The sequence below is a fragment of the Pelophylax lessonae genome, assembly GCF_965119305.1.
Source record: "Pelophylax lessonae genome assembly, chromosome: 3".
Classification (NCBI taxonomy): domain Eukaryota; kingdom Metazoa; phylum Chordata; class Amphibia; order Anura; family Ranidae; genus Pelophylax; species Pelophylax lessonae.
The window spans coordinates 314,718,457-314,734,053 of NC_138770.1; the positions used below are offsets into that span (position 1 = coordinate 314,718,457).

Consider the following 15,597-nt stretch of genomic DNA (forward strand, 5'->3'; position numbering starts at 1 on the left):
TTCTCTGCGATTTTTTTTTTCTTTTTGGATCTATCGTACAAAAGTATTAGCACCAGGGGCACTCAACGTAGATTTTGATTTAAATTGTTTTATCTCCAATAGGTAAATTTGTTTGATTTTTTATTTTTATTTTCATTTTTTTTTTATTAAGTATGGTTTCTCATTTATTTTAATATAGGTTCCTTTTGAATTGCTTTATATTCTTGTGTTAAAATTTAAAATTTTAATTTTGACACTATATGGTATATATTAAAATGGTGCATAGGTTTTATTGGGAAATTTAATGTAATTCCACTCGAAGCTCCGCGGTTAGACGTCATACTCCTGCGGTTTTATGACCTTGATGTTTGATCTTTTTAAAAAAAGTTTTGCATAAAACTTGTATTTTTTATTGCTTCTGGTAAGTAGCTACAGTTATTGGCAATTATTTAAGCACGATTGAGTGTAATCTCATTTGAGTGTTAGGGAGCTTATCCGTGTTTAAAGCCCTTGCACGTTCTTAATAGCCAGCCTATATGTTGATATCCGGTGTCTACAGGATGCAGGGATGGTTCCTGGCAGGGGGGTGGAGCGTTTGTGTTCCTCCCTCATTTCCTGTATCTAGTATAGCGTCTGGTTGCTAGGAGAGGACTACAAATAGGAGCGGGTGCGGTCTTTCTCCTTTCCCCGCTAATGAAGTCACGCCCATTGATGTAACGTGTACGGGGGGGGAGGAGTCTGACGTCACCCGCGGCGCTCCGATGTACACTACCAGCTTGTACATGCCTGCATTGAGCACTGTGACAGTGCCATCCATGTGAGTTTAACCTTATATGCTTTTAATAAAGTTTATGTTGAAATAGAGAGCATTAGATCTCTTTCTGTATTTTATGGGATGATCGTTGTGGAGTCCATCTGTGGTTTTGGAGATCTTGTGCCGACGGTGGTCCTCAGGCTATTTTCATTGATATCTTAAAAGGCATAGTGACCCCTAGTGGTCGAAAGATGGAGGTGAGAGGCTTTAATACACTGTGGTGATGGAATCACGATTCAAGTGGTATTTAAACTCATCTTTCTTGCACTGGAGATCTGCCAAATTTCTGCAGACTTTAATGGACTCTTTAAAATATACATTATATATTCAACATTGATATTTTACATATTGTATATGTGTGTATTTTTTTAGCGCTGCACCATATATCATTGTCCATTTCTAGGTATTGTTAGGTTTGACCTATTTCGGTGTTCAGCAGCTTGCCTTTTTTCCTTCCTGATCATAGCGCTGAATAATTTCCTTTGTTTGTTTGTCGTTCATCTTACCTGGTGGTTCTTCGCCCCTGGCCGTCGTTCATTCCAAGGTCGTCTCTAATTTCCATTTGAATGAAGATATTGTGTTGCCCTCCCTATGTCCCAGGCCTAAACATCCTAAGGAAATTGCTTTGCATTCCGTGGATGTGGTTCAGCAATCAGGGTGTACCTGGCAGCTATGGAGTCTTTTAGGAAGTCAGACTATTTGTACTCACGGATGGACCTCGGAAAGGGTTGGCCGCTTCTGCTATGACCATTACCAGATGGATCAGACAGACAGTGATTCAGGCCTATTCAATTAGGGCTCAGGTTCCTCCTTTGCCTGTTAAGACCCACTCTACTCAGGCGCTTAGTGCCTCCTGGGCCTTCCGTCATCAGGCATCAGTGGTGCAGGTTTGTAAGGCGGCCACCTGGTCATCTGTGCACACTTTCACCAAGTTCTATAAGGTTGATGTGTTGGCATCTGCAGATGCTTCCTCTGCCCCAAGGTTTTGCAGGCTGCTCTTTAGAGGACTAGGTCCTCTTTGAGGGTGGATTGTCTTTTTCAGGTGAGCTCCAGTTGTTTATGGTTGAGCTCCTATTACCTGGTTAGCTACGGTGTAGCCTTGGGAATTTTTTCTTACTGTTCCCACCCCTCATGATTGACACTGCTTGGAGATGTTCCAACGGTCAAGAAGATAAGGAGCAGTGTCCATCAATGAACGAAAAAGAAAAGGGATTTTTGACTTACCGTAAAATCCATTTCTCTGATGTTCATTGACGGACACAGCACCCACCCCTTTGTTGAGTTGGCTTTCTTCCGACACTGCTTTGAACAAAACTGAGTGCCTATAGCTGAGAGGGTAACCCCATTGGCATAGTCAAGCTTTTTCCTGCCTAGTGTCCTACTCCTGTAGGGGGCAGTATAACCAATGGTCAAGAAGATAATGAGCTGTGTCCGTCAATGAACATCAGAGAAATGGATTTTATGGTAAATCAAAAATCCCATTCTTTTTTGTTTTATTTTGAACATGTGACCAGCAACAGAGGACTACTTATGTTTCCATGCAGACAGGCTGGGAAAGAGCTGGGTCATGTGACAGCTGTATTTCGATTAGGAATTAAATAATTAAAGTGCCATCATCCACATACAATATTAGAAGGGAAAATGTAAATTAAAGTGTGTGTTTAGTATTACTTTAAGACAATAAACTTAAAAAATAAGCTGTCTGAGCTTCTAATAAATGGTGGAAGGAGAAGCTGGTATAATCCTGACAGCCTCTGAATTCCGGTGTCCCTCAATGAATGAGAAAGAAATATCTGTTATGTGAAGGCTAAATATGAGATATTGATCAGATATCATTCCATTAACATGCACAGCATGTTTGTGCACTACTCGGGAAAATATAGATCATCCAGGTTTTTTTTTTTCCCAGACAATAACTTTTTTCAACTGAGAGGGTGATCAGTGGATATCCAAAGAAGCTACTGTCCATCTGCAAACCTATGATCGTTTCGGTTATGGGCTACAATCATCTCTACTGAAAGCACAGCCACTTTCTGATAAGACAGAAAAGACTGTCCCCAGTCTGGCTGCTTCAAGGGGGAGCCCTTGTTCTTTGTGCGGAAGAAGTAGCCTCTCTGTAGAACCTTGACACTCTCCCTGATGAGTCTTCAATTAGTAATGCTCATGCTCTTTGATGTATGGGGAGCTCTAGCTCTCACTCAGCAAGGAGCTTGTCTGCATAGTGGCAGTGGTTTCTCTGTAGAGGTCAGAGAGCATGGATTTAAGGGAAAAGACTCAATACTGTAAGGCCCCTTTCACACAGGCCGATCCGTTTTCACAGACTACACTAGCTCAGAGGGGATCGTTCTGTTGATCCCCACTGAGCAGGCGGATAACAGGTCCATCTATGCTCACTGTGCAGAGATGGACCTGACAGAGTCCTGCTCTCCGCTATGGGGAGATTGGATGAAAAACGGACAGCATATCAGTCTTCATTTGATCCCACCCGCTGGACGGATGGCGAAGGTATCACCATCTGTCTGTTTTCAGTGGATCTTGTTGGATCAAATGCCAGGCGGGTGTCAGCGGATACATGTCTGCTGACATGCGCCTCCCCATAGAGTAGAATGGGTGGCCTAATCAGGTCCGCCTGAAAAACGGTCCGATCGCGTGAAAGGGGCCTAAGACTTTGCACACCTTTTGTTGTGATAAACCTGGATTGTATTTAGCCGATTTTAACTAAATGTTTAATTGTGCTTTAAAAGAGCAATGTTAAAAATTATGTGTAAACCAGTCCTTAGTAAACTTTTTTTTTTTTTGGCTGCAGGTCTGTGCTATATCTATCCTTTAATACCTTGTCTCATATTTTCAGCACGTTCACACTACGAATTTTATCGCTACTGGTTGCTTGTATTGTCCCATACGTCCATAACAAAAGGTTTCACCCTGTTAGAGCCACAATCGCAATCAACAACTGTTAATTCTACAATATAACGAAAATTTGGGGGATTCTGGCAATATAACTTGGCTTTGTAAAGTCAAGAAGCCTTAATGTGATGTAACATTACTGTAAAGATCGAAAAAAAATAAAACTATTGGTTTTGCTAGAGTTGGTGTTTTACATGTTTGGACTGGGCTATGGATATTGACAATTTGCGCTTTTCTCACATGTTATAGGACATGAGCAGTAGGGAAAGGCATTTCATATTATGCCGCAATCCACTTACCATAAACCAGAGTGGTGATACGGCGCTGGGCATATGTTGCCAAACCTTCACTCAACCACATTTCCTCCCAGCTGGCATTAGTGACTGCATTCCCAAACCAGCCATGTGCAATTTCATGGATGACATCAATAAGCAAGAAATCTTCACTATCCAAGATGGAACAGATGACGAATGTCAGGCACGGGTTCTCCATGGCAACAATCGGAAAGGATGGGGGCAGGAAGACAATATCGTACCTGGAATGGAGGCAGGGAAGGGTAATGGGCAAATGGGTTCTGGGTAAGAAAGACTTTTAAGGGAATATAAAAAAAACAAGGGGTTCTACAGGAAGTATCTCTGAAAACAAGTAAGCAGAGAACAAAGAAGTTAAATAGAAAGATGGTTATAAAAACATTCACATTTGAAAAAAGTTTTTTTAACTGATTATATACTATAAAAAGAACTGGAAATATGCACAGACACAGGTTTTATCTTTCCTTTTAAACACAGAAGTAGAAAGTGCTTGATTATGAAGACTTGTGATTCCCAACAATTTCAATAGTGCTATCCAAAAGTATTCAGGTAAAATACTTGCTGTATGCATAAACGCACGTTTGAGACCACCAAGAGATCATGTATGTGCCCCCTGGAAATGGGTAGAGGAAGCAGACACAGGCATACTGCAAGGAGTTCAGCATTAGATTCTGAGAGTGGAAATAATACCAATCAGCCCAGGTTTTCTAGCCTGTTCATCAACTTCATCACTTGGCCCAATCCAGCCAATTATATTATGGCTATAGGCAACTTAATGGTCACTTACAAAACAATGTGATCCACCCTATTAAATCTGTAAAGTGCAGATCTTGCAGAATCAAATCTAATTTCTCATGTGCTACAACCAGTGCAGGATTTATGTCCTCCAACATCCTCCTGAGATTCTTGTCCAAAAGTTAGACTTGGACACAGGCTCATACAAGTTAGAGACAGAGATAGCCATTATCTTTATATGTGAGCCTGGCACTTCTGTGTACAACAAAATCAGAAAATACTGGACCATTGGGGCATATGAACACTGTGCTAATCCTTACCAGGTCATGCAATCTGAAGGTGGATTAGAATGTGTCGGATAATTTGTTGGGCGAAGGTGTTGAATACCTTTTTTTTTTTTTTAAATGAAAGTACAGTTACCCCTTAAAGGTGTTTATGCATTAAGATGAAAACCCTATGTGCAGTGGTCCCCCCTAACACTTACCTGAGGTCCCTCTCTGTTCAGCGATGTCCACGAATGTCTCACCGGCTTAAGATTCTCCCTCCTGATTGGCTGCCGCTGCTGTCAAAGTCAGCTAGCCAATAAGGAGAGCGAGGGGACGGGGCTGGGTCTGGGCTCCATGTCTGAATGGACACAGGGAGCAGTGACTCGGCTCAGGTGCCCCCATAGCAAGCTGCTTGCTGTGGGGGCACTGAACAAGAGGGAGGGGCCAGGATCACAGAAGAGGGAACGGAGAAGAAGAGGATCTGGGCTGCTTTGTGCAAATCCACTACAACGGAGCAGGTAAGTATAACGTTTGTTATTTTTATAGGAAAAAAAAAAAAAGACTTTACAATCGCTTTAAGCAAATGTTTAACATGATTTGACTGTTTAACTGTCTTTAGAAATGTATAAAACATATTTGTAAAGCTATATTTGCATCTGATCTTACCTTCCCCAGATATAGGGTCCGTACAAGCTCTCTGCAGCCTGAAGCCACTGCTCTACTCGCCCAGCTAGTTTACCGACAGCCAAAGGCAGCACGCAGGGTTCAGCCCAAACCCGACTTCTGTTCGAAAACAAAAGCGTAAAGTAGATAAGACCAAGTAATAGAAGAAAAAAAAAATACCAATGAACAAAATGCATCTAGTGGAAGAACACAACCATATGAAATGCTGTTACCTGGGGCCAATATCTGCTGGAAGCAAATGACCTGCAGTCAGGGCCACTAAATAGGCAGGAACAGGATGTTCCATATAGAAGTGGAAGATGCCCATTTCTTCTATGTAATAACTGTGAGTACAGCTCATAAGCACCCGAATTCCTGCTGGAGCCTGAGGAAAGTATATATAAGAAAATAGGTTCAACACAATTCAGTATAACATTTTCTTGCAGCATCCATGGCAGGGAATAAAGGTTCTTCCAAACCTTCAACTAAAGTTAATGAGCACACAGTTCTAATTCATATCAACTTGCATACAACAAAAGTAAAATTGAGCGGATCCTAATGAACAGTCAATATACAAATACAGAGATTTCTATTGGCGCTTTTCCACTGCATGGAACCGTACCGGTTCGGCACGCTTTTGTGCTTTTCCACTGCGGTACCGCATGGTATAGGGTCGGAACGGTTCGGTACGGTACGGTATAGGTTTGCTTTTCCACTGCATGGAACCGAACGGTACGGTACGGTACGGCTCTGAAAAAACAGTACCTACTCGATTGTGGTTCCAACAGGTACCAAACTGGTACCATATCCCACAATCCTTTGCATGCAGTCACTACTAGCCACTGATTGGTCAGAGAATCACACCCACCCCGTTGTTATCCCTCCCACTTAACTTTAGTACTACTTTAGTGGAAAAGCAAACCTATACCGTACCGTACCGAACCGTTCCGACACTATACCATGCGGTACCGCAGTGGAAAAGCAAACCGGGCCAAGCAGGGCCGAGTAGAGCCGAGCCGGTACTTGCAGTGGAAAAGTGCCATGCGAAGGTACAAGCTCTGGAGTTACACGATTCATATAGCATTTTTATCAATATAACGAAAACACAAATTGTAGAGCATACAGTACAATTCTATTCCTTTACCTTCACCAGTCATAGCTGGACAACCTTACTTTTTATTCCATTACTCCCCCCTGTTCCATAAATAGATATCATCTCACTTATACAAAAGTCACACTCAGATGATGTTAAGTCACGCCTAAAAATATGCCAGTATTTTCAATGAGTCATATGTGCTGTCATTTCATTGAGGTGCCATCACTGCAGCCCATACAACTGTTATTGACAATTTGGTCAGCAAAATCTAAATACATTAAAAATCAATTCTTTACTATAGTAGGTTTAAAAAAAAAAAAGCATAATAGCCATGCCTAATCCTGTACCAACCAAGGATGCCACACATAGCATCAGATAAAATCAACATCCATATTTCAAGTCCATAACAATGCAACAATAGTGTCACAGCAAAACAAGCCCCCAGAAAACAAATTCAGGCTAAAAATCCAGATACCTGCTACAGGTGCCGCCATATCATAATGGCTAGCCACAAATAAAACGCACTTGTCTGGAAGAGAACTAATGTAAATTACAAAATAAGAATTTATCGTATTTACATAAGACAGGCACGGTTGTTGGCTGGAGCTAGACCCTCAGGAGTATTCCTCCAATGAGTTCCTTGCTATGGGATTAGCTATGGCCATTATGCTTTTATTGGATTTACTATAAAAAAAAAAAACGTAAAACCTTTAGGAGGCGCTGATCTTTTTGTCTGTTGCAGTTTGGAAGTAATAGAAGATATCACGATCAAGCACAGATTGCCTAATGCAGGTGATCTGAGTGTGACTTTTGCAGAACATAGAAACTGTGAATGAAATCAGATTTACTGCCTATTATATTAATCTCATTATCTGCAGATAATAACTGATTACAGGAAGGATTGGTACTGATGAATTCCACTTTGAAGCAAATCAAGAACTATATTTAAAGAATGCCATAAGCTATTGTGAAGCCAACTATCACTGTAATAGGAATCTGCAACACCATGCAAAGAGGTAAACTGCCACTTGGGACACTGCATCTAGTGATGCTGATCCAAGTCCACCCCCCCTACCGATGCCGATCCAAGCCGACCCCCATCCAACCCCCCACCAATGCCGATCCAAGTACACCCCCCCCCCCCCACTGATGCCGATACAAAAGTCCACCCCCCCTACCGATGCCGATCCAAGTCCACCCTCCCCTACCGATGCCGATCCAAGTCCACCCTCCCCTACCGATGCCGATCCAAGTCCATCCCCCCTCCTGATGCCGATCCAAGTCCATCCCCCCTCCCGATGCCGATTAAAGTCCACCCCCCCCCGCTGATGCCGATCCAAGTCCATCCCCCCTCTCAATGCAGATTCAAGTCCATCCTCCCTACCGATCTAAGTCCATCCCCCTTACCGATACAGATCCAAGTCCATCCCCCCTACCGAGATGCTGATCCAAGTCCATCCCCTCTATCGATGCTGTTCCAAGTCCATCCCCTGTACCGATGCTGATCCAAGTCCATCAACCCTATCACTGCTGATCCAAATCTATCACCTCTACTGATGCTGATCCAAATCCATCACAACAGTGGGTAACTATTAATCGCACAGTAATGCGCTGCATTTGTGACCTGTGTTTGGGGTGTTAACATTGACACCCGCTGTAGACTGCAACTGCAGTGCATTTTGAATGCGGCGCAGGACCTGCACCATGTTCTATGGTGAATCGAGGTTAACTGGAAATCAGAGCTGCAGCAAATAAAATGGTTCTCAAAACGAAGGCTGTTTAACTTACCTTGACAGAGGCAGAGTAAGTACACTTTACAGCTGGTGTATCAAAACATGGGAAGAAGGAGCGATTGCAAACAGAATGCCCCTGAGTAAACACAAACAACTCTGAGCTTCCATAGGAGAGTTCAGGATCCAGCCACCATATCTGAAAAACATTGTTGGAAAATAGTTGCAGGCAATATTATAATACTGACGCAGCATGGGCAAAACTAGGTTTTTGCTAGAAGTTTACACCAACAAAATAATTTTTCATCTCTAGGAGGCTCTGGCAGAGCGCACCCGACATCTCCAGCCTGCACACTTACAACACCTATTAGTCTCCGTTTCCACTACCGCGGCTACAAAGTCATGCTATTTCTAGCGCAACTTCGTAGTGAAAGTAAACTGCGGCTTTCAGTGCGACTTGTCCCTCATTATAGAGGGAAGTCGCACTGAAGTCGGCTCAAAAGTAGTGCACGAACTACTTTTGAAGTTGCCGCAACTGAAGTCGCGGCAGTGAAAACGGGCCCGATTGAAACGAATGGCTTTTGACTTGCTGTGCGACTTTACATGTGTCAAGTCGCACAGCAAGTCGCACTAGTGGAAACCGGCCCTTAGAAGTGGGTCCCACTTGGATTGCTGGATTTTTTACATTTATCATATAGAACAAACATAGCAGAAGGAATGGAAACACCAAACCTTGAGGTGGACAGGAGGGGAGATAAGATTTATAGCATGAGATTTCATAGCTGTAGTTTTTACCATATTAATGAGACCACAGCTTACTAGACCTGTAACTAAAATATCTATTTAAAGCGTTTGTTAACCTAACATTTCATATTACCGATATGTGCCTGCTGTATCATGTCCATGTGTGAGAAAAAGTGTCCTGTTCTCCTTGTATTGCTCCTTTCCTATTAATAACTGACTACACTAAGCAGGGAAGCACACCGTGGTCAGTTCTCTAGCTATGTTGGGAACTCAGTGTATTCTCCTCCACTGATCAGACTTGTCCTGACACGCTCTCACTGCACAGCCATTCAGTGTCCTGCCGTTTTTCCTCCCCACAGCTCTTATGCAGCTGAGAACAGAGGGTATGTGATCATTTATAAAAAAAGGGTATTTACGGTATATATATTTTTTTTTATATCTATTCAAAAAGGTTTTGCCTTTCATTTCTATTTTAAACTTAATGGGTGATCGTTTATTATCACTTTAAGGCAAACAAACCAGTGGCCAGGCAGTGGACATTCAAGTATTTACATTTTTTATCAAGCAGTTAGCAAGTTTTAAGAGCCGTTAAACACCATGCTCACACATCAATCGCACAGGAACGTGCGAAGAACATCTTTTTTACCATTTATATGGAGACACTTTTTATACATTATTTTTATATATCACATTATATTTATTATATTTTATGATACCTTGTCCAACACTATTTAATGATTTTAATACAACATAATTAGTATATCTTGCCAATATTTATCTATTGTCTTTTAACATTTTTATGATTCTTAACATACACCACTAGGTGTCCTTCACCCTCTTTTTTAATTCCATCTCCTTCACCACTAAATATTTTATCTTAAATTTTGATTTTATTTATAGTTTCATTTATAATAAACTTTATGTACAATATACAACATGTTATTTGAGGATTTTGGGTGGTTCACCCACATTTATGAGACATTTTTTATGTTTTATATTTTCTCCCTGATTATATACATGCAAAGCGCTTATGCTGAGAATGCATCCGATATATACATTCCAGAGCCCAGGTCTAATATTCATTTGTCACCTGCGGGACAAATATGGAACATTTATTTATTGTAAGCACTGTACATATTCCGTTCGGTCAAATTTGTACATCCTCTTTAGGCTTACATTTATAGTACAAAATACTTCCATTTTCTAGGAGTCCGTGGTGTGCAGCCCCGCTTCCGGATTACGTACTAGGCTTCAGACCTGCTGACATTGCGTTGCTTAGCTACCGCATGTATATAAGGGATGACATCGGAAGTGACCCGACGCTGCTGAGGACGTATCTACCACGAAACGCGTACAGCGTGTCGCATCACTTCCGGTTACTCGAGATCGAGGCTTGGACCGCATTTGCGCTCCACTCACACGATTGTATGCTTGCACTTTTCCTCTGTAAATGCGAGTATCTCTCAGATTTTTTACATTAAAATTGTTCATACGGTATCACACTATGTGCCTTATTCATTACTCCCTGGTACAATACTACGAGTGACACCCCGTGGATATCTCGGACGCCCACTTCCTGCTGACAGGAGCACAGTAGATTCCGACCACTATCCCTGGGGAACCCTCCATTTAGGACCTTCCAGATTACTTCTAGGACGTCCCCATCCAGGAGCAGGCGAGGTTAACAGGATCTCTCCGGCCATAGGATACACACACATATACCCGCTCTATACCCCTGTGTGGGGTGGGTATTTCTGGTGAGTGAGCTTTTTACCAGAGGGATCACCTAGCACCTCACCGCCCACCACGGGGTCACTCCTTATAGTTCAACATCAGAGTGTTGTCACTTACTATCCATATTGGAACTTTGTTCAACATTTTTGGTCACTATACTTGGTATATAGACACCAAGCACCTATATTGGACTTTGCAATTAATTTGTTGTCATATATTTTGTTTGCACTTATTTTCACTTTACCCCCATACTACAGTGTGTGGTCTATTTGGGGTATTTTGTATGCACAGAGCACCTTTATACACTTTATCAGCCTTTGATATGCATGATCTAGATTGTGTATTACCTAGATTTGATTGATATCAGGTATAGCTTCTTTGTATATACTTTTCAATTTGGTATTTATCTAGACTTTTTTTGTACTTTTCATCACATATTTGCACTGTGACTTTTTTTATGCACATATCACTTTATACGTCAAATACATTTATCTAACACTGCCGTCACTTTCTACATTACCAAGTTGCACCTTTAAAGTTTTTTATTAGCACTTACCAACACCTTTTAACACCTATATTATTAGGCAGCGCCATCACCCTATCTTTCCATCATCTTACATATATAGTCTTCGGACTATAACCTAGGGAGGCTGCAGCCTAGTTATATTTTATATACATTTTATATCACACTTTATATTTTTGCACATATCCTCCTTTTATCCAAATAGACCATTAGTGCAGAGTTTTATACTTTTTATTCTCTAGGGTCTCTGCTAAAAAAAAAAAAAAAAAAAAAAATTATACATATATACACATTATATATATATATATCATGTTTGGGGGTTCTAAGTAATTTTCTAGCAAAAAATACTGATTTTAACTTGCGAACAACAAATGTCAGAAATAGGCCTGGTCCTGTACAACTATTGCATTTTTGTTTCCTTCCTGCAAAGTGCAAGCACCATTAAAGCCCCATACTTTCCTATATACATTGGGGGTGGGGTGCTGTAAATACTAGTGATGTACCAAAATTTCGGGCCACTGAAAATCTGCACAAAATTGGGTTTTCACATTGTGCTGAAAGCAAAAAAAGGTGCCAATAATGGCTGCCGAAAACGCCCACGATTTTACCTGCTTATGGTGCGTTTTTAATAGGTCATGTAACTCAAAAAATGCTATAAAACACAATACGGGTGCATTTTTGATGCATTTTCAATGTGGTGGTGGTGCCGAACAAACATGCACCAAAAATACAGCAAGCAGGATTATTAACACTGCTTCAAAAAGGTGCTGATAATAAATTCATATTAAATTTAAATTCATGATATTAATTTAAAAAGTTGAATATAATACAAATAAAAATATATATAATTTTTTAAAAATACGTCAATGTGGTTTTTCGGCCAAGGGCATCCTGAATTATCGGTACCGGAATTTTCATTTCGGCGCACCACTAGTAAATACCATATAACATTGTTTACATACCATTGGGCTCCAACCCACCTCTATAACCGTGGCACTCCCCTAAGGCAGGGTTGACACAGTGTGCAGAGCGCCTCACATTAGGGGTCTGGTGCATCCCTGTTCACCATTTCAGGTCAGATTGCGGTCAGACTTTTTGGTTGAATTCGGACCTGAAACAGACCAGAAGACGCACAGGACTCCTGTGTAATACACTCCGCAGCCGTCCCAGAGCTGTGTGAAATGGCTCAATTGAGAGCCGGTCACAGGCTCCTGACATGCAAATTGGATGCGAGGAAACCCACTTCCAATTCGCAATAGTGTCAACCCAGCCTTAAACATCCACACTTCCTGCTATGGGACAAATGTGCAGGTCCCTTTCCAACCCCACAAGGCAGTGGCGAGTGCCTTAGCAATCCATTACCAGGCCCAAGCACTGTAGTATGTACTCTATGTAGACGTTTCTGATAATATGCAACTAGTGACTTCCAGAAAAGTCAGGGAGTAAGCTACTGCCATTGGATCATGGACATGCAGGAATTCTAAGGAATGACTTTCTTTCTAGAACTTCTTGGTAACAACAACAATCATCAGTCCCATGGCATTTAAACACTCACCGCAGGACCCTCGCCTGTGACGTAGTGTACAATGACCTGGAACTTCTCATTCGTTCGCAGGGTTTCAGGCACAATGATGGTAAGCGCGGAGCCATAATCTGTAAACTCTTCAACCCTAAAGTCCAACGGAAAGCAGCAGGTGGAGTGAGTGGGCACAGAGTCGCTGGCACTATGGAACTCACATGGCTGGCTAAAAGTGCAAGGCAGTGCTTCCGACGCAGGAATGTCCGTTGAGGAAACGGGAGCGGGCATACTAGAAGTGGCAAAGCCGCTGTCGGGGGTCGGGGAAGCGAGAGAGTCCGAGGACCAGCATGATGAAGAGGAGTGGGAAGACAGATCAGTAGCAGGGGAAGTGGTAGAGGTAAACGGAGCCGAACTTTTAGGGGAAGATCCTGGAGGTTGATGACCATTGATGGTGGGACAAACCGTACCAGCAGAGACATGGTCTGTAACGTCATTGGGGGCGAGGTGTGGCAAAGTCGTAAAACTTTTTGAACGTGGAATAGACAGGTCGAGGGGTTCGGGGGTGACCAGTGGTGAGGATTCCGCTGTAGCGGGGCTCACTGTAGGTGATTGAGGGTTAGCGTAGCATGAAGGGTCCATGGTGGAAGTAGAACGGGGGGGCCCCAAGTCTGTTTTACACTGGCCCCCATGGGTGGGGTCCTCAGGGTTCCAGGGGTGGTGAGCACTGTAGTCACTAGGAGGAAATGAACACGGTCTCTCGCTCTTCTTGCTCGGTCTTCCCCCTCTTCTACACCGGACAGAGCTGACTCTGAGCACCGGGTGAATGTCCAGAACCAGAGCGGGCCCGCCCGGCACCACAGGGCTCAGCTCAAGTACCAAGCAGCCGGACAGCTCCCGGCTCTCCGGCCTCAGCTCCAGCCCCAGGTGGAAGTGATGAAGCCGGTAGAGCTGGAAGCTGGAGGCCGAAGCTGGGTCAGGAGGTCCCGGCTGAAAGCGCTGCGGGGAGTCCAGGCCTGGCCCGGAGTGGAGAGGGCGGCGGCAGCAGCACAGAGCCGGGCACCGGGCAGCCGACGCCATCGGACACGGGACGACGGTCGGGTCAGACTATGTAAAATCCATCGGGGCCGCCGAAGGCCTAGACCGGGAGGAGAGACAGCCGAGACCGGCCGGGACAGGAAGTGACAGAGTGGAGAGGCGAGGCCTGGCCCGGAACAGCCCACCCGGTATACACAGGCTCCCCGGGTGTGTGCTCCGAGCGCTATTTACACGACGGATGTCGCAGAGCTACGATCGCCTACTTCCAGAGAGCTGTACACGCCCGGGACCGGGGCGAGCTGTCACTGAAGTTACACGAACCGGCAGGCACGGGCCGCCGCTAGGTGGCAGCATCTCCTCACTCGGCAGATGGTGCCGTGCAGGTGACCGTAAACAGCCCAGCTCTCCTGTAGAGGTCACAGGGGCTGCTCCTCATATCACTCTCTAGCCTTACTGGGAGAACCCCCCCATGTGTACACATTAGAAAGAGAACTAAAGGCAAAACATTTTTTTTTATTTTGGATAGATTAAAGTTAGAGTGAACTCCCTTGTATGATTTTTACCTATAGGTAAGCCTGCAATAAGGCTTACTTGTAGGTACAGTCAGGGGTGTATTTTGGTTTTGTGCTGCCCTAGGCAAGACTAAAATGGGCTGCCCCCCCCCCCCCATCTGAATTTGTTCTATGCCTTGCTATTCGAAGTGGGTGTGTGGGGTCTCTGGTTGTTGTGCAGAGTCTCTGGTGGTATTGCTGGGTCTCTGTTGGCTCTACAGGGACTCTGGTGGCTATTAAGGGTGTGCAGGATATCTTGTGAATGTGCGGGATATCTGGTGGCTGTTTGGGGTCTCTGGTGGCTATTCAGGATCCCTGTTGGCTGTGCGGGGTCTCTGGTTTCTATTAGGTATATCTGGTGGCTATTCGGGGTCTTTGATAACTGTTTGGGGTCCCTGGTGGATGTGCGGGATATCTGGTGGCTATTCAGGGTCCCTGTTGGCTGTGCACGGTCCCTGGTGGATGTGTGGAATATCTGGTGGCTGTTTTGGGTACCTGGTCGCTATTCATGGCCTCTGATGGCCGTGCAGGGTCTCTGGTGGCTATTAGGTGTATCCGGTGGCTCTATGGGGTCTCTGATGGCTGTGTGGGGTCTCTGGTGGCTATTAAGGGTGTGCGGGATATCTGGTGGCTATTCAGGGTCCCTGTTGGCTGTGCGGGGTCTCTGGTGGCTCTTAGGTATATCTGGTGGCTATTCAGGGTCTCTAATGGCTGTGTGGGGTCTTTGGTGGCTATTCAGGGTCTCTGTTGCCTCTGCGGGGTCCCTGGTCGCTATTCATGGCCCCCTGTGTGGGGTCTCTGGTGGCTATTAGGTGTATCTGTTGGCTGTGCAGAGTCTCTGGTGGCTATTCAGAATCTCTGATGGCCATGTGGGGTCTCTGGTGGCTCTCCGGGGTCCCTGGTGGCTATTCATGGTCTCTGATGGCTGACGGCTGTGTGGAGTCTCTGGTTGCTATTAGGTGTATCTGGTGGCTATAATGTGTATCTGGT

General features: G+C 44.0%; 1 protein-coding gene across 1 annotated transcript in view; it reads right to left on the minus strand.

Moving 5' to 3' along the window:
* RNPEPL1 (arginyl aminopeptidase like 1) overlaps positions 1 to 14,389 on the minus strand; it is a 39,661-nt gene extending 25,272 nt beyond the window's left edge. The window contains exons 1-5 of the mRNA XM_082252507.1: positions 13,058 to 14,389; positions 8,560 to 8,700; positions 5,909 to 6,060; positions 5,679 to 5,795; positions 4,000 to 4,235 (exon numbers count right to left, since the gene is read on the minus strand). Of these exons, the coding sequence (XP_082108633.1) occupies positions 4,000 to 4,235; positions 5,679 to 5,795; positions 5,909 to 6,060; positions 8,560 to 8,700; positions 13,058 to 14,098 (1,687 nt within the window). The 5' untranslated portion in view covers positions 14,099 to 14,389. The remainder of the gene's footprint in view (positions 1 to 3,999; positions 4,236 to 5,678; positions 5,796 to 5,908; positions 6,061 to 8,559; positions 8,701 to 13,057) is intronic.
* Positions 14,390 to 15,597: the final 1,208 nt, after the last annotated feature.